The sequence below is a fragment of the Nomascus leucogenys genome, chromosome 13 (assembly GCF_006542625.1).
Source record: "Nomascus leucogenys isolate Asia chromosome 13, Asia_NLE_v1, whole genome shotgun sequence".
In the NCBI taxonomy this organism is placed as follows: domain Eukaryota; kingdom Metazoa; phylum Chordata; class Mammalia; order Primates; family Hylobatidae; genus Nomascus; species Nomascus leucogenys.
The window spans coordinates 22,497,298-22,524,822 of NC_044393.1; the positions used below are offsets into that span (position 1 = coordinate 22,497,298).

Below are 27,525 nucleotides of genomic sequence, written 5' to 3' on the forward strand. Positions count from 1 at the left end.
TTCCCACCAACAATGTATGAAAGTTTCAATTTCTCTATATCCTTGCCAAAATTATTGTTGTCTTGTCTTTTTTATTATAGCCATCTTAGGTGGGTATAAAATAGTATCTCATTGTGGCCTTGAATTTGGTTCTTTTTTATTATTGAGTTGTAAGAATTCTTTATATATTGTAGACACTAGACCCTTATCTGATAAATAATTTGCAAATATTTTCTCCCATTCTGGGGATTTTCTTTATGCACTTGTTCCTCAGCGTCCATGGGGGATTGTTCTAACGCCTTCCATGAATACCAAAATCTGAGGATGCTCAAGTCCCTTATTTAAAATGGTGTAGTATTTGTATATAACCCATACACATCTTCTCATACACTTTAAATCATCTCTAGGTTACTTATAATACCTAACACAACACAAATGCTACATAAATAGTTGTTGTTGTATATTGTTTTTAAATATGTATTTTTATTGTTGTATTGTCATTTTTAACTGTTTGTTTGTTTTCAAATATTTTCAATCCTCAGTTGGTTGACTCCATAGATGCAGAATTCATGGATCTAGAGGGCCAACTGTACTTTCTTGATAATGTTCTTTAAAGTGCAAAAGTTATTAATTTTGATAAGTGTATTAAAGTTTTAAATGAAAAATATTTAAATTCCTTAATTGCTATATTTCACATAAAATATGCATACCTTTTAGGAAAGTTGGGGGAAGTCTAATAGTATTATATTATCACTTTATTTAATTTTTCTTTCAAAGAAAGAATCATCCCAAATTTGGGAGAGGGAAATGTCATCACAACTTGGAGAGTATCTTCCCTTTCAACCTTCACATCTCTATATATACCTGTTTGCCATGCCAATATTTAAAGAAACATGTAAATGGCCAGTAAATACTGCTTATATGAGTAAGAGTGAAAAGCTCTCTCTCTCTTCCTCAGAAGCTTGGATAGAGAACAGTACTAGCTTGGAAGCAGCTTACAGGCAATGATTGTCAGATATCCATGTATGGATTCCTTACAGATAGAAATATATGTTTCCTGACCCAAAACAAAAAAATACAGTGAAATATGCTTGTTTAATTTTTTTTAACCTGATGTACTGAAATTTAATGGATTTTGTTGCCTGAGTTTTAGCATATTATTTCAAGGCTTTCTGTTGAAAAGGTGTAGAAATGGTTATAACTGATGAAGAAGGTTCTGTAGCAGATATGCTCATTATTCTGGATGATTTTCTTAATTAGAATCTATTTTGACTTTCAAGTTCTTGAATAATTGTTAAAGGTTTGTCCATGGACCTCTGTTTGGAACCACTGCCCAGGGCCGTAATTTTTTCATTAGTTCTTAGCTCCTTTTCAACTGACCTGATCCAGTTTATCTAGATTCAAGTATTTAAGTGTGTTTTCCAGGAATATTGTGGACTGATAATTTTGAATCACAGAAACGAGTTTTTTACTAACAGTGCAGTTTATGAGCTAGCATTGTTGCATGTGTTACCAGTGGACCCTCTCCATTTCATTCTTGTTTCCCTAGATTCTTGTCTCTATTTAAACTGTTGTTATAATTTGTGAAATATTTTTGGCACCTTGTGGCCCATCATCTCCAACCTGTTCCTTTTAGGGCCAGTTTCAAAGTGGTGATTTAATGCCCTTGGTAGAAGCTGAAACAAAGCTTTTATTTAGGCTCTTTGCCTTTCCCCCCACTGACCTTGAGACACATGAAAGAAATTATTTTTTTGTCTTATATTTTTTAATCTTCAGCAAATATGTTTTCAAAGCTCCCAACAAGGTGCCTTAAAAAGACAAACATTTCTGGTAGACTTTTCAATTATAATTTTATATATTTTATTACTAACACCTGCTTTTTCATCAAGAACTGCATGACCTTTTCCAAAGTGATTGCATATGCCATCACATTTAACTTTTATTTTTATTTTTAAGAGATCGAGTCTTGCTGTGTTGCCCAGGCTGGAGTGCAGTGGCACAGTCATAGCCCATTGTAACTTCAAACTACTGGGCTCAAGTGATCCTCCTGCCTCAGCCTCCTAAGTAGCTAGGACTACAGGTGTGCACCACCACTGCTGGCAGATGTTTAAATTTTTTTTTTTTTTTGGTAGAAACAGGGTCTTGCTCTATTGCCCAGGCTGGTCTCTAACTCTTGACCTCAAGCAGTTCTCCCACCTCAGCCTCCCAAAGTGCTGGTATTACAGGTGTGAACCACTATGCCTGGCTGCATTTAACATTTCTAACCAAGTTTCATCATGCTGGTCTCATGGCCTAGCAATCATTGTAGTTCCCCGGGAGGTCATACAATGCTCAATGAATTGGGTGTCAGCTTTGGCCAGATGGAGAGTTCAAATCCAGGCTCCTGCACTCAGTAGCCGTATGGCCTTGGGCATATCAGTTAACATCACTAATCTTCCATTTCTCTGTATACAAAATTGGCATCTTTATATTGACCCTGTGGGATTGTTTTAAAGATTAGAGGTCATGAAACATGGCTTGCACAAGCCCTAGTGTACCCATATGGCATGTTTTCAATAAATGTTAGCTGCTGCTCTTGCTATTGCCTAAGGATTGAATGCCCCCTTACTGTCACCTGCTTCTAGCTTCTTTGGGAACCCCTGTCCTTCAGAAAAGGGACCTGGACATGAGATATGAGCTGAAAAGACGGTCTCACTCTGACCTTCAGAAAGCTGCCTCGGTGGGAGTAGATCTTTTATCTTTGAAAGCCTAAGAAACCTGTGACTCGTCCTTTTTCAGTCTGTACACCCTTGCATGCTAAGCAAAAACTCGTTCCTTGAGGGCCAGGCATCCTTGGCACAGAATTCAAGAATCTTGTGAGGACAGCTCTGCACTTCACAGGAGCCAGACTTTAGCTGGATACCTGCCACCTCACTGCTGGATTTCTTTTTGCCTTATATCCCATTAAAGCAGTTTTTTAAATTGTGGTAAAAGCGTATGATGGAAAATTTACCACCTTAACCATTTTTTTTTGTATTTGATTTTAAATTCCTTTTATGTCCACTTAGCTCCTCCTTTTCCAAAGCCATCTCAAGTGCTCAGTCAGCAATGAGATCATCAAACTGAATTGTTTTCCTTTTATTTATTTATTTTTTAATTTATTTATTTTGAAAGTAGTGAGTCCTGCCAGAATGACCAATTCCTTTTGTGTTTAGGCTTATGAGGCTGGACTGTATTGATATGATAAAGATCTGCCCCCCGCCCCCCCAAAAATCAATCTTTTCTTTCATCTTTTTCTCCTGGGATTCTCAATGTTATGTTTGGGAGCATTGGACTAGGGAAAGAAACTGGAAAAACAGAAGGGGGAATATGCAGCTGAATGTTACAGTCTCTGTAACTACCAGGGTGGGCCAGGAAGTCTGAGCACAGATTGGGTAACCGGCATACTGAAGGGAAACCATGCCACCTGGGCAACTGTCTGTGCCCTTTAGCACACGCCAGGCCTCTTGTTAAGAGAGCAGGTTCCTCACAAATGGTGCTGTTTCTAAGCCATCATGCAAAGATGATTGTAACCGTCTTCCTAGAAAGCCTGCTTGTCCCTCCCAGGCTCTTCTTAAGTTATTTCTTTGTTCCAGACCAAGGAGAAGGTGCTGTTCCTTGAAACTAACGCCCACATTGTTACCGATTATCACCAACCTTAGCTTTGTTGTGAAATTGTAAATATTTTTTGCAACACCAGACCTGAAAGAATGAGATATAACTTCTAAACCCAAAGAGATGTTTTCTTAAAAAACAGTCACTTTGGGGGGCTGTACTTTTATTTGTTGGTGCTCAAAAACAGCTTTGCAACTTCCATGTTAGGGATGCCTTCAGCACCTGTGACACATCCTTTCTAATGGCATCTGTCACCATAAAACTTCCTCCTATACAGGTAGTTTGGTTTTTGCAAGTGGCTAAAGGTTATTTGGTGCTCAGTCTGGTGGCTAGATTAGATGATCATACAGAACAGCACAATTTTTAGTTAAAATCAAAGGTGTACCTTTGAATGATCCTGATTTAGTATGCTAACAACATGTTGGCACAGCTCCACAAGTGTAAAGGCCGTGTATGTCCTGTTTGCCACTCTGTCTCCGAGGCCTAGCACAATAGGAACTAACAGAGAGTGGGAACTCAGTAAATATTTGTTGAGCAAATCCATGTATTCAAACTGGGTAATTCTCTTTGTCTGAAGCATGAATTGGAAGGGTAATATGCTTGTTTCTCTCTCTTTTACAGTTGTCAAATTTAAAAGTTTTGAATCACTCCCCAATGTCTGATGCCTCTGTCAATTTTGACTACAAATCTCCATCCCCATTTGACTGCAGCACTGATCAAGAAGAGAAAATTGAAGATGTTGCTAGTCACTGTCTGCCTCAGAAGGACCTGTATACTGCTGAAGAGGAAGCTGCTACCCTTTTTCCTAGGAAAATGACATCCCATAATGGGATGGAGGACAGTGGAGGAGGAGGTACTGGAGTGAAGAAGAAACGGAAGAAAAAGGAGCCAGGAGATCAGGAGGGTGCAGCAAAGGGAAGCAAGGACAGAGAGCCCAAGCCAAAGAGGAAACGAGAACCGAAAGAGCCAAAGGAACCCAGGAAGGCCAAGGAGCCGAAGAAGGCCAAGGAGCACAAAGAGCCGAAGCAAAAAGATGGGGCAAAGAAGGCACGGAAGCCCCGGGAGGCCTCGGGCACCAAGGAGGCCAAAGAGAAGAGGAGCTGCACTGACTCTGCAGCCAGGACAAAGTCCAGGAAGGCCAGGTACATTCCTTTCTCCCTTCTCTGAGCACTTGCCTGTGCCAGTGCAGAATGATTTGCCTTTGGCATTAGCCCAAGCCCCTAGGCATAACGCTGCTGCACTCCTGTGAGCCTAAGCTTCACATCTCACCTATATAGGATGGGGAGCAGGGATAACCCCTTGGTGCTAATGCAAGGGGCTGTCCTTGGAGGTTGCTGTTTTCTCATTGCATTGCTGAAGTCATGGTGTTTCAAAAACGACATTTGTGTTTTTAGGATACTCCCAAGAATTCCCCACCCCCTTCAGACCCCAACCATTCTTTTTGGTCTTAGTACTTAGCATTCTTTAGTTGCTAGCTGGTATCCTGCCAGATGTGTAGATGTACCCCCTATATCCCATGTTTATATGTTCTTTGTGTCTATATTAGCTTTCAGCCAAAAATGAACCACTTTTCTTACCTCCTAATGAGAGAAAGATAACCTTAGTTAATACTGACCATGCAGTTTCTTGCCATTCCTTTTGGACTAAAAAGAATTAAAATGTTAACATGCGCAGGGTGTAAGGGAAGTGACATCCCAGGTGTGATACAGAGGGCAGTGATTTTTGGAACAGCAGTGGTGTAGAGTGGCAGAGGAGCTGGTATGAGGAGGATGCACAGTCACAGGAATCAGTGGTACAGGAAGCCTGAGAGAGCCATCAGTATGCACAGAGTTCCAGATAGGTGAGGACTGACTAGCTTCCCCTAGGTTCCAAGCTCTGAGTACAGGACCATTCCTGATCTGTTTATCGAGTTCATTGTCTAGCACAGTGCTTGACACATTGACAAGTGCTTAGGAAATGCTGAGTAAATGAGACCAGAGGAGACCATAATGACTTACAGAGAGACCAGAATGCATAGGTACAGATTCACTGTATAGATCCTACCAAGACAGCAAATGCATTCCTTGTGCCGGAAACTCAGTATCTGTCATCATATACAAATATGATATTTCTCATTTTGTTTCTAAATTCCTTGTGCAGAACTTTATATTTAGAATTTTGAGGAAACACCAAATACATGATTTCTATCTTAAGGAATTTACGTGTCTAAAATCTAAGTGCAAGGGAAGGTTAATTATATTTATCTATGTATCTATTATTTTAGACCAAGAGCACTCATAAAAAACACAGAGACAGATGTGGATACTAACAAAACATAAAGTAATGAGGCCATCACACTGTGTTGGTCAGGCATGAAGGAGGTAATTTTAAGAATGCATTTTAAGTGGTGTGTTGCAACCTGGAGTTTACTATATGGTTCAGTTCTTTTTCAGAAGGACAGCTTGTTGGGACCAGATGGGTAGTTTCTTAATCCAAATTAAAATTTTGCCTCATAATATTCACTCCCTTCTGTCTGGCAGGGGATTTCATCTTTCATCTACCAAAGAAACTTGGGTGGGATCTCAGGAATGTAGGTTACAGAAAATGCCCATAAAGTACCTTACAGACGGCCAAGAGAGAGGTAGGCAAAACTCAGGGTTCTGCCTAACTAAAACCGTACAGGATTTGTTTCTTAGTGAACCTAGTGAGCATACTCTAATCTCCAATGTGTGGATGGAGTAGCAGAGTGACTGTTCAGCCTCTGCAAATAATTTTCATCTCCAGATTACTTTGGAGGAGCTGAAGTGGTGCTTTGGGATAATAGCATAAATAAAGAAGGAGGATCAGACATGAGCTAGTGTGGCAACTTTTTTTTATTATTATTACAGAGAAGAATAAGGAATAAAGATTGTGTTTGAGAATTTAAGGTAATTAGAGGAGGGTTTTATAGCCCTAATAAGAAGTCTTGGTTTGTATCTAGAAGACATTAGAAAGCCTTAGGTGTCTGAGCCCACTTAGCCACTGGTTTCTGATGTTAACAGTTTTATCAACTCCTCCTTTTTTAAGGAATTCATGTTTACATTGTATGAGGTCTGAAACAAAGTGATGAGTATGCAAACACTGTCATAAATTCCATTTTGGGGGAATAAGGAGGCATTTAACAAAGTGTTGGATGCCAAATGTATAGGCAAAATCAGGATTCTGTCTCATGAAAATGTACAGTCTTTGTTATATAAATGTAGCAATATTAACGCAACTTGATTTGATCTAATTAGGCTGTATGAAATATAAGTGAGTTGGAGAAGTGCTTGGTAGTGTTTTCAAAGGCTGCTAACTTAGAAGACAGCAGAACCTTTTGAGGTTTAGAAGTCCAAGAGACACCCTATTAGAGGAGGCTGACAGAAGTGATCATCTCTTTAAAAATGTGGACAAGTTACATGAGCTTTCTCTCTCTTTATTTTGGAGCTATATTACATTGATCTGTAACATAATAGAATTCTGTGTACTCCAGGGTTCTGGACTGGTTAGCCTTTGATTGCTTCTCTTTTATATCTTCATAAAATTGTTTTGGTTCCTTTAATTAGTGATCCTACTGGTAGGCAGAAGCAGTTTTAGATATGAAGCATGTTAATTGATTTAAAAATACATGTATATATATACACACACATATGTATATATGCATATGTTAGTAATTAAGCCTTAGTTTTTGTTCTCTTTGATTTACTCTTGCAGATTGGCTCAAGTACATGTTTTGATTTGAGCAGATATCGATTAGACCCTGGGTAATACTTGATGGTTATAAATGATTCACTTAATGCTTGGATTACTGTAGGAGCTCCACAACTGATTTACGGGCTTCTGGCCTTTTCCTCCTTCAGTCCATCTTGCCAGCTGCCACCTGGTTAGTCTTTCTGAAGCCCTGCTATTGGCCCCTTTATTTATGTTGGCAACATTGTTGGTGGTGGTGGTAAATCAGATCGCCTTTTCTCCCTTTTCAATTCCAAATCAGTTGAGAAATAGTCAATAGAAATGGGCATTCATTTATCAGCTCTGTTATTGGTAAACTGGATTGAAAAACATTGGTTAACTTGTGGCCACCATCAGACTTGTTGTTACTCCCTCACTTGAGTTTATCTGCCAGCACTGCAGGCGCTCGGAAGCAGAGGTGGCGGTTCTGGGCCGTGTGTGCTCCATTCCTTCTTCCAGTCTTGCTATTTGGGTATTTCCCCAGTCGGGGAAGTGAGATAAGTTTGAAGAAGGGCGGAAAATATATTTCCAGTATTTTTCAGTCCTTGGGAATAAAATATGCTTTTCCTCATGAAAACATGGAGACAGGGAAATGGGATTCCCTCAACAATTTATAACCGCTTAGAATCTTCTGATTGTTCTTGTTGCCCCCTGATTGCTCCTGTTGCCTCCAGGACAAAATCCAGACTCCAGACAAGACAGAATCCAGACTCCTTCCTCTGTTATTCAGACCCTCTGGGGTCTGACATCTCCCTCCGTTTCCATCTCTGGCACTACACCTGGCCAACTCAATTAATCTCATTAGCTCTTAAAGGTCCTTCACCCACTTCTCCTTTGGATTGCTCTTGGTATTTCCCCAGCTCTTACCCTTCTCTCAGTATCCCAAGTCCTTTCCATTCTTCAGGTCTGAGTGTAAGTCTCAGTTCAGATATATATCAGAGTTCAGATGTATATCAGTACAGATATATATCAGAGTCCTTCCCCAAACCAGTGTATCTGTGTGTCCCCTCTGAACTTCCATAGCATTTGGAGCCTCACTTTTCATTATAAATCGTAACTGTAGACCTGGGAAGGCCAAAAGATACTTAGTTCAGCCCTGTTGTATTGCAGCCAGGGAAACGGAGACCCACAGAGAAGTGACTTGTCTAAGGTCATTCACAGATGTGTGTTATAATCTCAGGCCTGATCCCCAGTCTTGTATGTTTGCCTCTAAAACAGGCTACTTTTCCCATCATTAATTGTGGTTTTCAGGTATGTGTGACTTGTTTTCCTCAACAAAAGTTAAGATAGATATAGATATAGATATAGATATAGATAGATAGATAGATAGATAGATAGATACCAAGAATAAATGGATAGAGCTCTTCTCCTTGAAAATAAGACCTGTATAAGGTATCTTATAACTCCCATTGTTATATAACAGTAGGTAATATATCCATTTTATAATTGAATGAAAGTTCAAAAAGTTAAGTAACTTGTCCAAGGCACAAAACTAGTGAGCACCATTGTTGGGATTTGACTCCAGGTTCACCTGACTGTAAAACTGACTTTTCTCCCCATAGCTGTGTGTCTTTATGTTTTGCTAAGGAAGATCAGAAATGGACGTGGGGAAATTTCAGTGTCAGAGAAATTGGTTTTTATTTGTAGGAAATGGTCCCTCTTCTATAGAATTTCAGTTTGCATAATCCATGGTATCCTTTCAAGGACTAAAATGTCTTCAACTTTTTCCTTTGTTTGTGTTTGCATTTGAGAGGCAACAAACAGATTATTGAACATGTCTGTTCTAAACAGTTGATAGGTAGAGTCTAGCAAATTTTCCTTTTCAAGGATGATATTAATAGTGATCAGTATTCATTTATTGCTTAAGAGATAAAAGCCTAAAATTCTTAAATAGGAGAAGTTTCAATTGAAACTAGTATTTATTCTTTTCCCTCCAAATTATTATTATTATTATTATTATTTTTAGAGATGGGGTCTCCCCAATAGCTGGGATTACAGATATATATCACCAAACCTGGCTTAATTCTCTAAATTATTTTTGAGTATGAGTTTAGTTAATTCCTTTATTGTGTAAAACTTAAGCAAGAACGAAAGCTCCTTCAGGAAGCCACGTTAGGCTCTGTCATTTTCCTGACTCAGAAATTAAAATTTCATTTGGTATAGCTTATATACTTATACTATTTTTAAAATTGTAGTGCCTTATTCCAGAGAGGATTGGAGCCACTTGCCTAAGAAGACATACACAGATGTACGTTTATGTGTATACATACAAACATATACACATACCTATGCATACATAGCTGTACATGGCCGGTATAGCTGGAGGAGGGGATCAGAAAGGCAGGGGTCAGATCATGTAGGGTCATGAAATGTTAATAAGGGCTTTGGGAATATATTGCTCCCAAAATTGTTCATTATATTGAATATAGTGTTTTGGCCTTAGAAAAGCAACATGCCAGTTTCTCAGAGACGCTAAGTTTTTACCATTTGAGAAAGAAATTTCTTATTAGGGAACTGTTATAGTTCATTTTATGTTGCTATAACAATACACAGACCGGATAATGTATAATGAACAGAAATTTATTTGGCTTACCATTCTGGAGACTGGGAAGTCCAACAGTATGGCACTGGAATCTGGGGAGGACCTGTGTGCTGCTCCTCATCCTGTGGCCAAAGGCGGAGAGAGGAGCAAGAGAGGATGAAATGTTAACGAGAGAGGGCTACTCAGGAGAATCCACTCCTGTGATAACAATATTCATCCATTCATGAGTGCAGAGCCACCTGACCTGATCTCCTCTTATTAGACCCCAACCCCCGACACTGCTGCATTGGAGATGAGGTTTCCAACACAGGAATTTTGGGGGACAAATTCAGATTATAGCAAGAACTGTTATGCAGTGGATACTGTGCTCAACAACAGTTTTTGCATATAATGCTTCTAAATGCCTGTGAATTTCATTTTTTTCTTCCTGAAATAGCCTTTAGTAAAAAGTCAGCTTCGTGGCATTAAGGCACAGCTGAGTGTGAGTAGGAACGATGATCCATTTCATCTTCATGGGTATGAAGCCTTCTGATTCTTTCAGTCTATATCCAGGGAGTGAGTATCTGAGGACTAGGTCTGTGGCCAGCACTTCAGGTTGCCCTTTCTCACATAGGGAGCCAAGCATTTTGACTGAGCTGAAGGTTGATTCTTTTTTTTTTTTTTTTGAGACAAGTCTTGCTGTGTCACCCAGGCTGGAGTGCAGTGGCGTGATCTCGGCTCACTGAAGTCTCCGCCTCCCGGGTTCAAGCAATTCTTCTGCTTCAGCCTCCCGAGTAGCTGGGATTACAGGTGTGTACCACCACACCCAGTTTGTTTTTTGTATTTTTAGTAGAGACAGGGATTTGCTATGTTGGCCAGGCTGGTCTTGAACTCCTGTCCTCAAGTGATTTGCTTGCTTGGCCTCTTAAAGTGCTGGGATTACAGGCATGAGCCATGGTGCCCAGCCTGAATGTTGCTTTTAAAAGCTAGGGTCTTGAGTTTTGGTGTTCATGTTGTTGGTGAGGGCAGAGGATAAGCTTTGGAATTTCCACACATACCAGAATGGTTCATATTCTTTCTTACAAGTCAAGAAATTAGTCAGTGTGCTGGCCCAAGTGGAAGTCTGTCTACCTGGATCTCTGGTCCTCAGACTTTGCTGTGCCTAGGGAACTACCTGGACAGCTTCTTAGAAAAGTGGATTCCCCAGAGAGAATGATTAGGTCTGGGGTGGAACCCAGGAATTTGCAGTTCAAAATTCTCCCAGGTAATAGAGTGTGGCTGATTCTTAGATTATCCTGTGAGAAACATGTTTCCCAGGTGAAAGATCACAGGAAAAATGGAGCCTGTATAAGTTTTTATATGTAACATCTGCTAGGAATGAAAAAGCAAAAAGAGGAAAAGAAGTGGTTGGTGTGATCAGCCCCAATTTCAGTTTTTCATCCCCATTTGTTTGGTTTGTCAACCCAGAGCAGATTTTTCTCCCAAATCCAGCATTTTACCTTTTTTCGCTTACATCTGTGATGATTGCTTCTGCGAAGTGTTAAACCCCAGGCCTTCTGATTATATAACCATTTGAGCTGCCTGATTGCCGCTGAGTCAGCTGATAACTGTGTGGTGCAGGAAGAGTAGTAGAACTCAACCACCTTTCCTCCTCACAAGAGCTGGTGGCTGTTTCTCATTTATTTGAAGGTCAATCAGTTATCTCTGTTTAGAGAGATCTTTATTGAGGCTAATTTCAGGTTCAAGAGATTACATTAATGGGGTTCTTTCTGTTGGGAGACTTGTTTTTACATAGTGACCATTTATTAGAATAAAGACCTAACGGTGTGTATGAGTCCTCAGTAGACACCCTGAGCTTGGAACCCATTGGACTTTGTGTTAACCAGGGAAGAAATCTAAATGGTAATGTCAGAGACCCACCTTGGAAGCTTTGCACCAAGTCTTTATTTCTGGGGTTTTTTTTTTGTTTTTTTTTTTTTAAGAGCATCAGAAGTGCTTACTCTGTGACCTAGTACATAGTAGACCTTTACCAAATCTGTAAGGAAAGAGTTACTAAATAATAATGCTTGATAAATGCCTACTCATTTATCCAGTATATTTTTATTGCCTCTTCTGTGTCTTGCTTTATGAGTTTTTTTATAGGGAAAGGAAGCAAAGTGTCACAGAAGTATCTATGAGACTAGTCATTGAGGTACTTTTATGAGTTGGAGGTGCTTTTCACAAGAAACAACCTTGACAAGTGTTCAAGAAACAGGCAAAAATATAAACAAATGAAAAACCTGATACAACTGCATACAGAGTAGCTGAAAGGATTTAGAAGGTAAAGAGTATGTCATTTCTGGTCTGGGGAGTCCCTTGGAAGAGATGAGTATCGATCCAGTTATTAAAGAAATTAATAGATGAGAAAAGACTTAAAGCAAAAAGACCAAAAGACATTTAAACAAATGTTCTTTTTAGGGGCTCCCAGATTTTAAGATGGTACATGCAGCCTGCTTTCATTTTCATCTCTTATCCAAATCTTACTGAAATGATAGGAAGAACAGAGGGGAAGAAATTTTTCACAGATGAGAGCTATTACTGAATTTCTGGACAAAGAAGTCCAGTGGTATCATACTGGTGGATAAATGGTATGGAGGGAGTCCCAGCTCAGAGCTCATGCAGGGGCTATGTTTGCAGCAAAGGTAGAAGTGTTTCCTCCTTGCAGTGGAGCAGGCAGCTCTGGAGGAGGGATTGGAGGCAGGCCAGAAGTGGAGGTGGCTGATTAAGGGACTGTCTGCAGAATGGCTGTGTGGTTTGTCAGCTCCAGGATGAACTCAGGCAATTACTCTAAGGATATTGGGCAGTTTGCCCTGGGGAAGGGGCTAGGGCTCCATATAAGGAATGAAAGCCACAGGAAGGGGGCACGGGGCACTAACTTCTCTGCCCTTCCCTGCCCATACCCTAAAAAGTGGAGGGAGGGACAGCCACTTGACAAGTCTTGCCATGTGTACAGAATCCTAGGCCAGGCTTCCTTTTCAGGGGCGAGGCTTGTAGAGAAAGCAGTTTACTCGGCAGCAGAGGAGACCCTCACCAGGCACCTGTATTACCAGCCTAGTTGATTTTCAATAGGAAATCAGTCTACTGAAGAGAACAAGACTGTAGAGGAAAACGAGCAGCATAAAGCAGGAAAAGGAAGAATGAAAACAACAACTGTCATCAGAAGAAATAATTCAAGGAAAAGAATGAACACATTTTAAATTAGCATCCTCAGACTGAGGATATTTTGTCTGCAACACAAGAATGGGTCATGACAGAGAAGCAATCAGAAAAGCAAAGAATTAATGAAAATTTAAAGTGTGGTTGCCTCCACTAAGAGAGTTCAACGAAAATACTGAGTAGGGACAGGAATAGGGGAGGTATATAAGATCTGAATTCATCAACTTTCCTATCAGGATGTCAGTAGCCATTGCTTAATGTTGATAAATAATGAACTAGAAGCATGAGCATATTTGGGGTTAGAGAGGCATCAGTCAAAAGTGATCCTCTCTGGGGATTTGGTGCACTAAAGATGGGTTATACTTTTTATTTGAAACTCTTCTATACTTTCTGAATTTTTATTTTCAATTGCTTTTATTACTTTTAATAGGACTACTTGGTAAAACTCTGCATTTTCATCTTAAGAGGAAGTAATCTTTTTGTTTCCTTTTTACTAGGACAATATCACAAACCTCTGTAATCTCTGTTTTGAAGGTGATGATACGGTTAAAGGGACTGACAGGGCAAATTTAGTTCACAGTTTATCTACAGCAGGTTATATCTATACCAAAATAATTAGGGTCTTTTTGTATTTTTTCTTTTAACTAGTATCTTTAAAAAATCGATACCAACTCAGTTCTCTATGTAGACTCAATTAATATGGGTATTATGGAAAAGCTGAATCAAGTGTGCAAATGATCTTTTTCAAGGTGATATCCATGTTTTCAGTATTGTACTCCTGGGAAGAGGATCAAAGCCTATAGGAAGGTCAGTGCTGGAAGCTTCTCTGAAGCATTGTTGCTGGAGTGGAGTAGTGGTTCCTGGACTGGACTCCTGAGACTGTACGTGTCTTTGGAGGTAGTCATTGGGATCATGAGCTATTTTCAGTGGCTGTAGTAGTAACTCATTCTTTCCGTAATGCTCTGATGGATATTTTATAAGGTTTTAATTTTAAAATGAGAAGATGAATCATTTTGAATTAATGCATCTTAGTAGATAAGAGCTTTCAATACCTGGAGCCCACGGGGACAGAGCCATAAAAGATTCATAGTAGTACGGTGTCGTGACATGTACCCAGATCTTTCCTCGTACTCAGATTCAGCACTCACTTCCTAACTCTCAGTTCTAGCAAAGAAACCTGGAGGTTAGAAACTGGAGATATGGTTGAAGAGAAAGTTTGAGAAATCCTAGTGCTTTCATATTATAATGAAATTTCCTATTTGGAAAGCAAAAAAAAAAAAAAAAACAAAACATTTTTTCTAGGACAAACTACAGAAAGTAAAGATGCACAAAATCTTCTTGGCTGATGAAGCCATGTGGGAGACAGGATAAAAGCTTTGATGGTTATAACTAATAGTTGTCCTGCATGTATGATATAATTGATTGGGAGTTTCTTGCATGTCATAAATGCATAGTAGGTACTTTCTTTAAAGTGGAGATATGTTTGATTGTAAAATCAAGTTTGAATAAAAAATAGTTACTTTGACTCTCAAAAATGTTATTTCTTCCTTTTTTTCCTTGCGTGCAAGTTAGTTTGTTCTAACTCTGCAAGCTATTAATAAAAAAGAGGATTATAGAAATAAGATTGCTTTGATTCAAGCTCCTGTGCCATTAGTTGGTGGGAGTATTAGGCCTTTGTATTATTCAGAACTCTCTTGGTTACAAGTAACATAAACCCAATCAAATTAGCTTAAGTTAGAAAAAAATGATAATGAGGTTCACTGGCTTAAGGAATCAGAACCAGAAAGTTTAGTTGAGACCAAGGCTGTTTGTCTACAGTGACCCCCTGTGCCTGTCTGGGTGCCACTCCATCCTTTGCAGATGCATTCCTCTCAAGGCTGGAATCATGGCTGCCCATAGCTGTGGGCTTACAGCTTAACAACTTCATGACCTAGGAAGAAAGATTCATTTTCCTACCCACTCCTGCCAATATATCTATCTATCTATCTATATATATATATATATAAAAGGAAGGACTCCCAGATTAGTCTGGCTGGGTCATGTGTCCATCCTGGACCAATCACCATGGTAAAAGGAATAGGGTATGATAGCCCAGTCTGACCTTCTGCCAGAGCTCTTTTATAGTCTGAGAATCAGTATTGGTTGTCAGAAAAAAAGATGCCAAACACAGTATCCACTTCTGCAGTGGAATAGATGTATGTCAAGATAAATTATTTTTTAAAGTTTATAATATAAGTATATATACTTATATTATAAACTTATTTTAATAAATATTTGTGTGTGTGCGTGTGCGCACGCGTGCACGCATGTTTCCTGAACCAGTTGCAAACAAGTTACATATGTCAGACCTTTTTGTCCCTAAATGCATCAGTGTGTCTTTCCTAAATTCTTATTCTTCTGTAACCATTGTCTAGTTATTCTTTTCGTTCCCTTATAACTTAAGATCATGCAAATATCCTGCTTCTCTTCACATCATTCTCCCGAGATTTAGCATCCCTTGATGATTCTGCACCATGACCATCTTTTCTACGTTGGTTACAAAATGGTTTTTTTTGTTTGTCATTTTGGTTTTTTTTTGAGACAGGGTCTTGCTCTGTCACCCAGGCTGGTGTACAGTGGCACAATCATGACTGACTACAGCCTCAACCATCTGGGCTCAATCAGTCCTCCCATCTCAGCCTCCCAAGTACCTGGGACTACAGGCATGCACCATCATGCCTGGCTGATTTTATTTTTCCAATTTTTTTATAGAGATGGGGTTTCACTATGCTGCCAGTCTGGTCTCGAACTCCTGACCTCAAGCCATCCTCCTGCCCCAGCCTACCAAAGTGCTGATATTACAGGCATGAGCCACTGTACCCAGCCTCAAAATGATTTTCTAACTACCACTTCCTCTACAGTTACCATTTGTATTTTGTAGTAAACAAGAGCTCCCCCTTATCCCTTATTCATTATTTATGTATGTCTCATTGGTATAGATTCCTATTGTTTTCAGTGACTTATAATTCTTTACGGTCCTCAATTACTTTGGTGTTCAGATGGTCTCAGTTTTGGGCAACGAAAGCTCTTCGAGCTGACTTATTTGTCATTTTGACATGCCATGTTTATTTTTCTAAACACTCTCTTAATTTCTGACATAGCAGGATGTTTCGGGCTCATCCTCTGTCTTCCCTGCTTTAGCCTTGGAATCAGCCATTTCTGTGAGGAGCTTCGGTATTAAACACCAAGATCTGAGTGTTAGGTGTACTCATTGCTGATGGGGCATCTTTGCTCTTAGGCCCTTTCTGTTGTCAAAACTAGGGGGAAAATAAATACAAACACAAACATATGAATATATGTACACATGTATATACATACATATAAACTATGCACATATACATGCTTGTGTTCATACATGTTATAGAACTCATGAGTTCAACTGATGATGCCTGCAGTTGAGATTCATCTGACAGTATCTCCCTTGCCTTATAGCATTTCATATTTGCTAGTTCCCAACATCAATACATTTACTCATTTGCTTAATCCTATACCACATCTAAAATAGTTTCAGAGTCACTTCACCATATAACTACCAAGAAAAAAAATTTCAGAATTGGTTTGCTGTACTTTCCCCTTCCCCCAGAGGTGGAGAGTATGTAGTCAAATGCTGTGTTCATCAATTAATGGAAGGGGTTTTATTCTCTATGAGGTGCAGTTATACTACTTGTTTTAAACATAACATCCGTTTCAGCTTGTTTTCATCTTTAGTTTTTTATGTTTTAATATGTAGAACTTTAACAGATTTCCTAAAGTCAGATCTATGTACAAAGGTATACTCAGAGAAGTGTCACTCCCTCCTGTATCCCTGCTACTGTTCTCTCCCCTACCCCTTGTAGGTAGATAGACATTGTGGGGTTTTTTGGTTATCCTTCCTGTGTTTCTTTTTGTATTAATTAATAGATGTGTATATGCGTTTTTATTTTCCCTTTATTCTTACACAAAAGGTAGCATATTACACTCTTTTAACACTACTTTTTTCACTTAAATATCTTTAGAAATCATTCCCTATCAGTTTGTAGAGTTTTTTTTTTTATTATTATACTTTAAGTTTTAGGGTACATGTGCACAATGTGCAGCTTTGTTACATATGTATACATGTGCCATGTTGGTGTCCTGCACCCATTAACTCATCATTTAACATTAGGTATATCTCCTAATGCTATCCCTCCCCCTCTACCCCCTCCCCCCACCCCACAACAGGCCCCGGTGTGTGATGTTCCTCTTCCTGTGTCCATGTGTTCTCATTGTTCAATTCCCACCTGTGAGTGAGAACATGCGGTGTTTGGTTTTTTGTCCTTGCAATAGTTTGCTGAGAATGATGGTTTCCAGCTTCATCCATGTCCCTACAAAGGACATGAACTCATCATTTTTTATGGCTGCATAGTATTCCATGGTGTATATATGCCACATTTTCTTAATCCAGTCTATCGTTGTTGGACATTTGGGTTGGTTCCAAGTCTTTGCTATTGTGAATAGTGCCGCAGTAAACATACGTGTGCATGTGTCTTTATAGCAGCATGATTTATAATCCTTTGGGTATATACCCAGTAATGGGATGGCTGGGTCAAATGGCATTTCTAGTTCGAGATCCCTGAGGAATCGCCACACTGACTTCCACAATGGTTGAACTAGTTTACAGTCCCACCAACAGTGTAAAAGTGTTCCTATTTCTCCACATCCCCTCCAGCACCTATTGTTTCCTGACTTTTTAATGATCGCCAGTTCTAACTGGTGTGAGATGGTATCTCATTGTGGCTTTGATTTGCATTTCTCTGATGGCCAGTGATGATGAGCATTTTTTCATGTGTCTTTTGGCTGCATAAATGTCTTCTTTCAAGAAGTGTCTGTTCATATCCTTCACCCACTTGTTGATGGGGTTGTTTGTTTTTTTCTTGTAAATTTGTTTGAGTTCTTCGTAGATTCTGGATATTAGCCCTTTGTCAGATGAGTAGATTGCAGAAATTTTCTCCCATTCTGTAGGTTGCCTGTTCACTCTGATGGTAGTTTCTTTTGCTGTGCAGAAGCTCTTTAGTTTAATTAGATCCCATTTGTCAATTTTGGCTTTTGTTGCCATTGCTTTTGGTGTTTTAGTCATGAAGTCCTTGCCCACACCTATGTCCTGAATGGTATTGCCTAGGTTTTCTTCTAGGGTTTTTATGGTTTTAGGTCTAACATTTTAAGTCTTTAATCCATCTTGAATTAATTTTGTATAAGGTGTAAGGAAGGGATCCAGTTTCAGCTTTCTACATATGGCTAGCCAGTTTTCCCAGCACCATTTATTAAATAGGGAATTGTTTCCCCCAGTTTGTAGAATTCTTTCTTAATTGTTTTTATAGCTGTCTAGTATTACATTGTATATATCCTAATTTATTCAGTCATTTATGTTTAGATAGGTAGTTTTCATTATTTTACAATTACGAAAAAATGTTGTAATAAATAACCTCATGAATATGTGTTTTTATATCGTGTGATATATCTTTAGATTACATTCCTGTAAGTAGATTGCTGAGTCAAAGAGTATTTGGATATGTAGTTTTGTTATATCCTATTTATCCACTTTTTTTTTTTTTTTTTTTTGAGACAGGGTCTCACTCTGATAGCCAGGTTGGAGTGCAGTGGCATGATCTCTGCTTGCTGCAACCTCTGCCTTCCAGGCTCAAGCGATTCTCCCACCTCAGCCTCCCAAGTAGCGGGGATCACAGGCCTGCGCCACCATGCCGGGCTAATTTTTGTATTTTTTTGTAGAGATGGGGTTTCGCCATATTGCCCAGGCTGGTCTCGAACTCCTGAGCTCGAGTGATCTGCCTGCCTGGGCCTCCCAAAGTGCTGGGATTACAGTCATGAGCCACCACACCTGGACTATCCATTATTTTTTAAGAACCTGGAACTTCAAGGAGCAAACAAACATTCATGGGCCAAATCATCTATAGGTATAGCAGTTTGGAGATTAAAATGTCTTCGATTGATAAAACTCTCAAGCATAAGTTTTTTAAAACTTTTTCCAAAGAGCAGAAAGATATACCTTATCTTGTCTTTCTAGAGGATGAATTCAGATTATATTTTCTTAATATCCTATTTGAAGATCCCACTTGTAAGCTTACAGGGAATCTTTTCTTCCTGAAACTTGCCTTTATCAGAAGAGCTCCAGAAAGAATTTTTGGAACTTAAAATGGCTTCTCTTGCCAAAAGTAACCTCCAAAAAATCACTTTGAAGATTTCCCAAGTAGAGTATCTTCTTATTTACCTGCAAATAAGGGAGCACGTTTCTGCAGTATTTTCCTATTTTACTGACAAATATTTGAGAAAGTATTCCCAGGCTACCTGACCCCCAGCTTCTGTCTGGGAAAATCTAGTAGCGCCTCAGGCTTGACTTGGAAAGTGCTTCACCATGACTCCTCCCTCCTTTCAACATTTAACATGTTGCTCAAAATGCACACAAGTCTCCTAGTAAAGTGTCATATTTTGAGGAAGTTCTATTCCTTAGTTATGATTTGGGCTTGGTTTAGCTTTGAGTATGATGTTCCACAGTAAAGCACATGATTCTAACATGTGGGCACGTGCATGTGCACACACACGTACACACACAATAAATATTTAAAATGAAGATTAAACATATACAGACAATGTTCTAATATAATGAAGTTACATTTAGTAAGTAGATGAAATTGATTTCAAATGCTGGAAAGAAAGATTTAAGATTCTACAGAAGATTCAGAGGCCACTGACCATGTGATTATTAGGGTGACTTTTGGGATATTGTAAGCTTTCTTTAAATTCGTGTCAAACAATTAAACCTTTTTCTAAGAGAGCTATAAAAAACTATCAACATCTGTGAATTTGTGAATTTTATATATTTGGGTCATTGGAATGTTGTTGATTTTTTAAACCATTATTTTGAGATTCAAATAACATTAAAAGATATTTGAAGTTTTTCCATTTACTAAAAGGGAGACTAGGATTTTAGAAAAAAAGAGGCAAAATATATGACTTGGTGTGAAAAAGTAATACCCTGTGACTCAGCTGACTTGAGCATAAGCCTCTGCCCTGCTGCTGACTTTGGGGCATTTGATGCTTTTAAATCTCAGTTTTCCTCATCTGGAATATGGGGATTGTTTGTCCTGGCTCCCTCATGGGATTGGGATGAGACATGGAATTTATAAGTATTTTGTAGAATGTAATTTGCTATGCAGTTTTCTTAATGAGGAGCCACATAACGTGAGATAAAGACTCGTGAAAATTTAGCATCTTTTAAAACTGTTTTACCTGAGTCTCCTCTTCTGAACTGATAAGAAATGGAAGAACTTTTGCTTTTTCCCCTGCTTAAGGGTACAAGTCCCTTGTTAAAAATCGGTAATCCTCAAAAATGGCATGACCCCTAGAGTTTCAGTTCTTTAGGTTGGATCAAAATAGTTTTTTGTTGTTTTTTTTTTTTTAACTTTCAAGTTCAGAGGTACAAGTGCAGGTTTGTTCCATAAGTAAACTTATGGTGGTTGGTTGTATAGATTATTTCATCCGCCAGGTATTAAGCCTAGTATCCATTAGTTATTTTTCCTGATCCTCTACCTCCTCCCACCCTCCACCCTCCAGAAGGCCCTAGTGTGTGTCATTTCCCTCTATGTGTCCATATATTCTCATCATTTAGCTCCCACTTGTAAGTGAGAACATGCAATATTTGGTTTTCTATTCCTGTGTTAGTTTGCAAATAGCTTTCATCATGAACTTTCCTGGTAGGTAGGCAAGCCAGTCTCCAGCCTGGGGAATAAAAGCTGGGCACAGTTTGTGCTGACCTGGTTAGGGACATATGAAGGGTGAGGGGTATTCAAGAGCGAAGCAGGCAGATTTAGCGATCAGCACTGGCTGGTTCGTGTGCTTGATCACCCCTCTGAACAAGGTCATCCAGTTTCCTTCTCTTCCCCATGCTTTCTACTAACTCTTCTGATGGGAAGTACCAGTGTTGACTCTTCTTGTCCCCCACATTCTGTCACTTGCCAAGACTTCCTGGTTCTACTCCTGCTGGGCCTTTCAAAGCATTTCCACCCTTGAAAGGCTTCATTCCCTCTTTCCTGGACCTGCTTCCATGGCCCTTTGCACACAGAATGAAGTCTAAACTTCCTGGCCTGGTGCACCCTTGATTTTTCCTTTCAGCTCCATCACATAGTGCTTCTGTTCACTTGCCCTGTTATCCAGACACACAGCCAGCTATCTTTTACTAAATGTATCCAAAACACTGTTCTATTCCCTAAGAATGCTATGATAATCAAGAGCACAGACTCCACTCGGGTTCACATGTTGTCTCTGCCATTTACTAACCCTGTTGCCCTGGAAATCTAACTTAACCTCACCATGCCTCAGATTCCTCACGATAAAATGAGAATAAGAATACCATCTGCTGGCCGGGTGTGGTGGCTCACACCTGTAATCTCAGCACTCTAGAAGGCTGAGGCGGGCAGATCATTTGAGGTCAGGAGTTTTAGGCCAGCCCAGCCAACATGATGAAACTCCATCTCTACTAAAAATACCAAAAACAAACAAAAACAATTAGCCAGGCGTGGTGACAGACACCTGTAATCCCAGCTACAGGGGAGGCTAAGGCAGGAGAATTAAACGTGGGAGGTAGAGGTTGCAGTGAGCCGAGATCACGCCACTGCACCCCATCCTGGGCAACAGCGTGAGACTCCATCTAAAAAATAAAAATAAAAATAAAAAAAAAAACTTACCATCTGCTTTACAGGGCTGTTGTGAAGAGCAAAGGCAATAATTCATGTAAAAGAATGTGCCTGCACATAGTAATTATTATATAAAGTATTAGCTGTAATCATTAGTTATTGTTATTCCTACTACTGTCTGTCAGAATTATGTTTATATATATATATACATATATATGTATCTCTGCTCAAATGCATGTTCTCAAATCTCCCCGTCCACAGTTAATCATAGCCATTCATTAATGCATCCATCTATCCATTGCTTAAAAAGCAATTTTAAGACTTGCTTAAATATTAATTGAATACTTACTATGCATAAAGCATAAGACTACTCACTCTGAGGAATACAAAACATAGTCAAGCACATACTGCCCTCTAGGAACTTCGAGTCTGATAAGAGAGATCAGAGAAGTATAAAATACTGATTATTCCAGGATAGCAAATGTTTATTGAGCAACTGTAGAGGATCCAGGCACTGTATGCAGTTATGTGAATTCTGAGCCTGATATTGTAGTTAACAACTAATTCTGGTGAAAGGTCATTTAAGCAAAGTATAGTTGGAAGTGCTTTGGGAGTGTAGGAAAGAGATTTTACCAGCTAGGAAGGCCAGGAAAGGCTTTTTAGAGAAAATGTTGCCATCTTAGCAGGGCCTTGCAGGGTGGATGGACTTGGCCCATCTCTACCTCTCTGAGGAATCATTCATGTACTGCCTTGGGCTGTGGTTGTAGGTGAACTGTAGGATTTTCATTAATTGTAAGCTCGTCAAGGGCAGAGGCAGTGTTCTCTTCGTTTTTGAGTGCCTAATCTTCACTCCAGGTCCAGCATGTACTCAGTAGAGGATGGTGATGGATTAGGGAGATGTCTCTTCCTAAGAAACTTAAAGGGAGATTGTAATTTGATGATTCTTAGTATCTGCGAAGCAGTTGAACTTCCTAGAGAAGACATCTGTATAAACTGAAAGTGAAGTTTTTGGAAATGTTCATATTATTTCTTACATATTAATTGTAGCTATAATAGTCATGATGGGGTGTAATAAAGTGAATTCTGCATTGATCCATGTAGATATTTCTTCCCATGTTTCTATTTCTGGGAAGAAACTCTTGTAGATTCCCCGTTAAAGCCTGCCCTGGTCCTAGAATTCCAGGATGTGATTTCATGACGTTGATCACATGAGAAATCTTAGTTTTAAAAACTGCCCAACAGTTTTAATTCTGAATTTCTCCTTGTAGCAAGGAGCAAGGACCAACCCCAGTGGAGAAAAAGAAGAAAGGAAAAAGGAAAAGTGAAACTACAGTGGAGAGTTTAGAGCTGGATCAGGGCCTGACGAACCCATCTCTGCGGAGTCCTGAGGAGTCCACTGAGTCTACAGACAGCCAGGTACAGCTGTGACCGGGAGGCCTGGTGGAGATTACGGCTGCTGGATGGGATCTGGCTGACACTGATCGTGTTGCTCCTCTACGCCTTTCTGTAGCACACTCCCTAGCCCTGGGCTGGGCTTTTACCGTTTTGGTGGGTGAGCAGGTAGACTGTAGTCTTTTTCCCTAGCCCGATCAGTATACTAATGATATACCAGTTTTTTAGTGTTGTTTGCCTCATTCCTGAAAAGTAGCAGGATATTAGGCTGCAGAGGGAGTTGATGTGGAAAACGAAGTTGTGAGCCAAGCTAGGTAAGGCCTCTTTTGCCATAATGGTAATGCATTTAGTGCTCAGAGTGCCAGGCCAGCCTGTACAGGGACATTTTTGTAATCCGAGATACTGGGAAAGTCAGAAATGTATCCATTATGCCAACAAGTAAGGAAGATTTGGCCAGACATGGAAACAAGGAGTTGCCCATCTAAACCAGCTTCCTAAAAATATGCCAAAGTGTGCCTGTGACAGTGTTAGGGATTTTCTGAGTTGAGAACCTCTCTTGAGCATGAAGTCTAATATTTGAAAGTGCTCTGTTTCCTCTGATATTCTTAGCAATTTATCTGAGCCACGCTGCTGCAAGGCTCATTTAGAATAAGACTGACGTACTATACCTTCCAGGATCATCTGAACCTTCATGGGTTTCTTACTGCTCTTCCCTGTAGGAAAATGACAGCTAGTAATGTCATAGTATTAATAAGCAGCAGTGTCTGGTGTCAGAGCAGACTCCTCACTGCCTATAAACTGGGGCTGGTGGCTGTTAAGTGTCTAGGTTGGCAGAGGAGCCAAGCACATTGAGTTGATGGGATTTGGCAGGGAATCAGGTGTTTGTAGAATGGTGATCTGTATGTGGTGTTGGGGAGAGGTTTTTATGTGGAATCCTTCATATAAAGTAAAACATCACAGAGGTAATTTAGTGAAGAAGTGATAGAAACACAAGAGAGATGCTCAGGAGGTATCTTTTAGAAGAAAAGAGAGGTGGGATTTTGCTTTTGCTTTTGTTTTTTAAGGTTTAAATATTTGAGAGTGAGCTGGCTGATAAATGGTTCCCTGAAGTGATTCTACTGTTGAGATATGATGAGTATGTAGAGATGGGCTATATGCTGCTCTGTTTGTGGAAAGCCACTGGGCTGTTTTGTTGTTGATTATTAAAAGGTACAATTTCTTAATTAGAAATGAATCTTTAGATCGTCACACTCAAGGTGACTTAGGAACCTTGTTTTGTCACACTTAAGATATCTCCCTGTATTTCAAGAAGTGTTACGAGATTCTCAAAGTAAATCCAAAAAATTGATACTAATTAGTTTTCAAACTACATTTTTAGAAGTACGTGGTAAAGATGGTGAATTTAAGCAGAAACAATAAAACTGTCACCGTGTCATAAAATCTGTGCTTCCAGCAAGTGCTGGAAGGGACCCCAAAGATGGTAGAGTTCAGCTCCCATCCTGGTTTTATTGGAGGAGAAGTGGATTCTGAAAGGGGAGAGGTCGCTACCACTGATGAACAGAACACATCTTACTGGACTATGAGACACTACCCCTTCTTTTTAGTGGATCATGGCAATTTGGAGATTGAGCTTTTGTTCTGTCCCCTACTCAGCTAGATCCCATTTTGACTGAATTTAGTCCTTAAAAGAGTTGTGTTTAAGAAAGATTTATTTTGTAAGGCAAGAAAGTGCTCCTTGGCATGTTAGTAAATGTAGATGAGAGGGTATTCTTGTGTAGGCTGTTGTCTTTCACTCACAGAGTTTCTCTGACGAGTGTGTTTGCTCTACAGAAACGACGCTCGGGAAGGCAAGTAAAGCGCAGAAAATACAATGAGGACCTGGACTTCAAAGTGGTGGATGATGATGGGGAAACAATTGCTGTTCTTGGAGCTGGTCGAACATCTGCACTCTCAGCCTCTACACTGGCCTGGCAGGCGGAGGTATGGCCTTTGCATGAGGGTACTGACCTTGGCTAGACAGTAATTTTGACCTAGATGACAGACTTGTTTCTTGGCCTTTGCTAAAGCATAAGTCAGATCATTTTAACTGCTGCTTGTAGCCTTCGATTGACTTCCTGTTGCACTGGGAATAACATTCAGACTCCTTACTGTGCTCAGCAGGACACTCCACGATCACACTCTCGCCTTGTTTTGTCAAATTCTTCATTTTTTTAGATAAACAATTTTTCCCTGTCTCATTACTCTCCAGCCAAAAGACTGGCTGTCTTTTAATGCCTTGAACTAACAGTTCTTCTCTACCTGTAGACCTTTGCCTCTGTTGTTACTTCTGCTTGGGATGCTTTACATGACTGGTTTATCAGTTTTGCCTAAAATGTTACCTCCTTAGAGAGGTCCTTCCTGATCTTTTATCTAAAGTAGATTCCTGCCCCTCATCCCAATGATGTTCTGTTTCAGCCCGTTGTGTACTTCCTTAAAGCACTTACCACAACACAAATTGCATTTGAATGTGTCTGATCTCTGATTTTGTTTTATTTGTCTGTCATTAAAATGTGAAAGTCTTGGCCAGGCGTGGTGGCTCACACCTGTAATCCCAGCACTTTGGGAGTCTGAGGCAGGCAGATCACTTGAGGCCAGGAGTTCGAGATCAACATGGGCAACATGGCAAAACCCCATCTCTACAAAAATAAAAATAAAATAATTAGCTGGACATGGTGGTGCAGGCCTGTAATCCCAGCTACTTGGGAGATTGAGGCACAAGAATCACTTGAACCCAGGAAGCAGAGGTTGCAGTGAACCAAGATCGCGTCATTACACTCCAGCCTGGGTGACAGAGCAAGACTGTCTCAAAAAAAAAAAAAGTAAAAGTCTTTGGTATAATAAATCACTGTTAAGTGGATGAGATCAAATGAACTAGTCATTACTGTTGGAACTCTATTTCAACAAGCATGTATTGCAAGTCTAGAAGAATGTGCTGGGTACAGAGGCTACACAGAAGCAGGAGTGGACAGGAAAGGAGTGGTCAGATGTATAGAAGACAAGAGCTTAGGAGGAACATTTCCAACATGAACTTTATAAAGCCCCAGAAACTGAATGGCACCGCAGGCTGTGATATGACAAATGGATAATCTTGGCTGGATGCTGGGGTGTAATTTGAGGGATGGTGAGAGAGGAGGACTGAGAGGTAGGAGCAGTCACAGTATGAAGGGCCTTGAATATCACCTAAAGTATTTCATTTTTATCCCGCAGCTTGGACAAGGGATAGGAGGCATTGATGAGTTCAAGCAGAGGAGTAGGACCACTGTGTTTGCATTTTAGCAGTTTCCATTGGCAGCAGTGTCAAGGAAGAAGATGATAGTATTAGCACTTAATACAGAGGTACTAGAAAGGAGAGAAGGGTTAAATGTTGAAAGGAAAGAGGTCTGTGCCAAGGAGCTTATAGAGAAGAAATGAAAAGCAAGAGAAGAAGCAGGCCGTGCATGTAGGAGGGGCATTATTGCCAAGACACATTCTGGGACACAGCTGTCTGTTGTTATGGAGTCACTGTTGCTGACTTGGCAGAATTCACACTCTGTATGGAGCGGTAGCAGCACAAATATCTGTCATTCCTCCTGGATGCTAGTGTGTCTTATGGAAGCTGATAGTACTTTATCTTCCTCGACCACCTTGCCTCCAACTTAAAGCATTTTCATATTATTCCACTTATTCTTTCACTCTGTGTTTGCATGGAAAGTAGCAGGGAGCAGGGACTATTGTCCCTATTTTCACAATGAAGAAACTGAAGCCCAGAACGATCCATGTCAGGGTTACATAGCAGCAGTTAATCAGTGACTAGCATATTAGAGTTGATTTCATGTCTCTGCTAAGGGTTACCCAACCAATGAATATAACATTTAGTAGGAATAATAATTTGATATATTGTCACTATAATACTTTAAATATTAATAGTTAAAAATAGCACTTGCAAGACTGCCATGAGGTGATAGAATTCTGTTGCTTTGTAATGGGGTTTTCATTACTTGGGGATGTTATGGTTGGTTTGGTAGTTAAAACACTATACGGGATTTTATTTTCTCCTAGTAGCCATTTGGCCTAAGCCATTAACCATATTTCAGATGTTGTTATGACTTCTCCCCTGGCACCTGAAGGGCAGCAGTAGCTGATCTAACTAACAGAAATAATTCAGGAAATGTTATGTATCTTATTAAGACTCTTTTTTTTCTTCTAAGAATGTAGCAAACAGAGGGTTTATATATGGAGAAACATAAATTAGAATCTGAATTATATCTCAAAAAAATTTACCAAATTTAAGGAAGAGAGAGGCCTGATTCATGGTTTTGGCTTTGGCATTCAGAGAAGCGACCATGTGGGGCTGGC

The 27,525-nt window shown here is 39.7% G+C and overlaps 1 protein-coding gene across 3 annotated transcripts in view; it reads left to right on the forward strand.

The window, feature by feature from the left end:
• CHD6 (chromodomain helicase DNA binding protein 6) overlaps nucleotides 1–27,525 on the forward strand; it is a 213,559-nt gene that overhangs the window by 77,707 nt on the left and 108,327 nt on the right. For all 3 annotated transcript variants that reach the window (XR_004032897.1, XM_030825215.1, XM_030825214.1), the window contains exons 2-4: nucleotides 4,234–4,754; nucleotides 23,028–23,175; nucleotides 24,982–25,131. Coding sequence is in view for 2 of the 3 variants with exons in the window: in XM_030825214.1 (XP_030681074.1) it covers nucleotides 4,234–4,754; nucleotides 23,028–23,175; nucleotides 24,982–25,131 (819 nt within the window). In the remaining variant the exon portion in view is untranslated. The remainder of the gene's footprint in view (nucleotides 1–4,233; nucleotides 4,755–23,027; nucleotides 23,176–24,981; nucleotides 25,132–27,525) is intronic.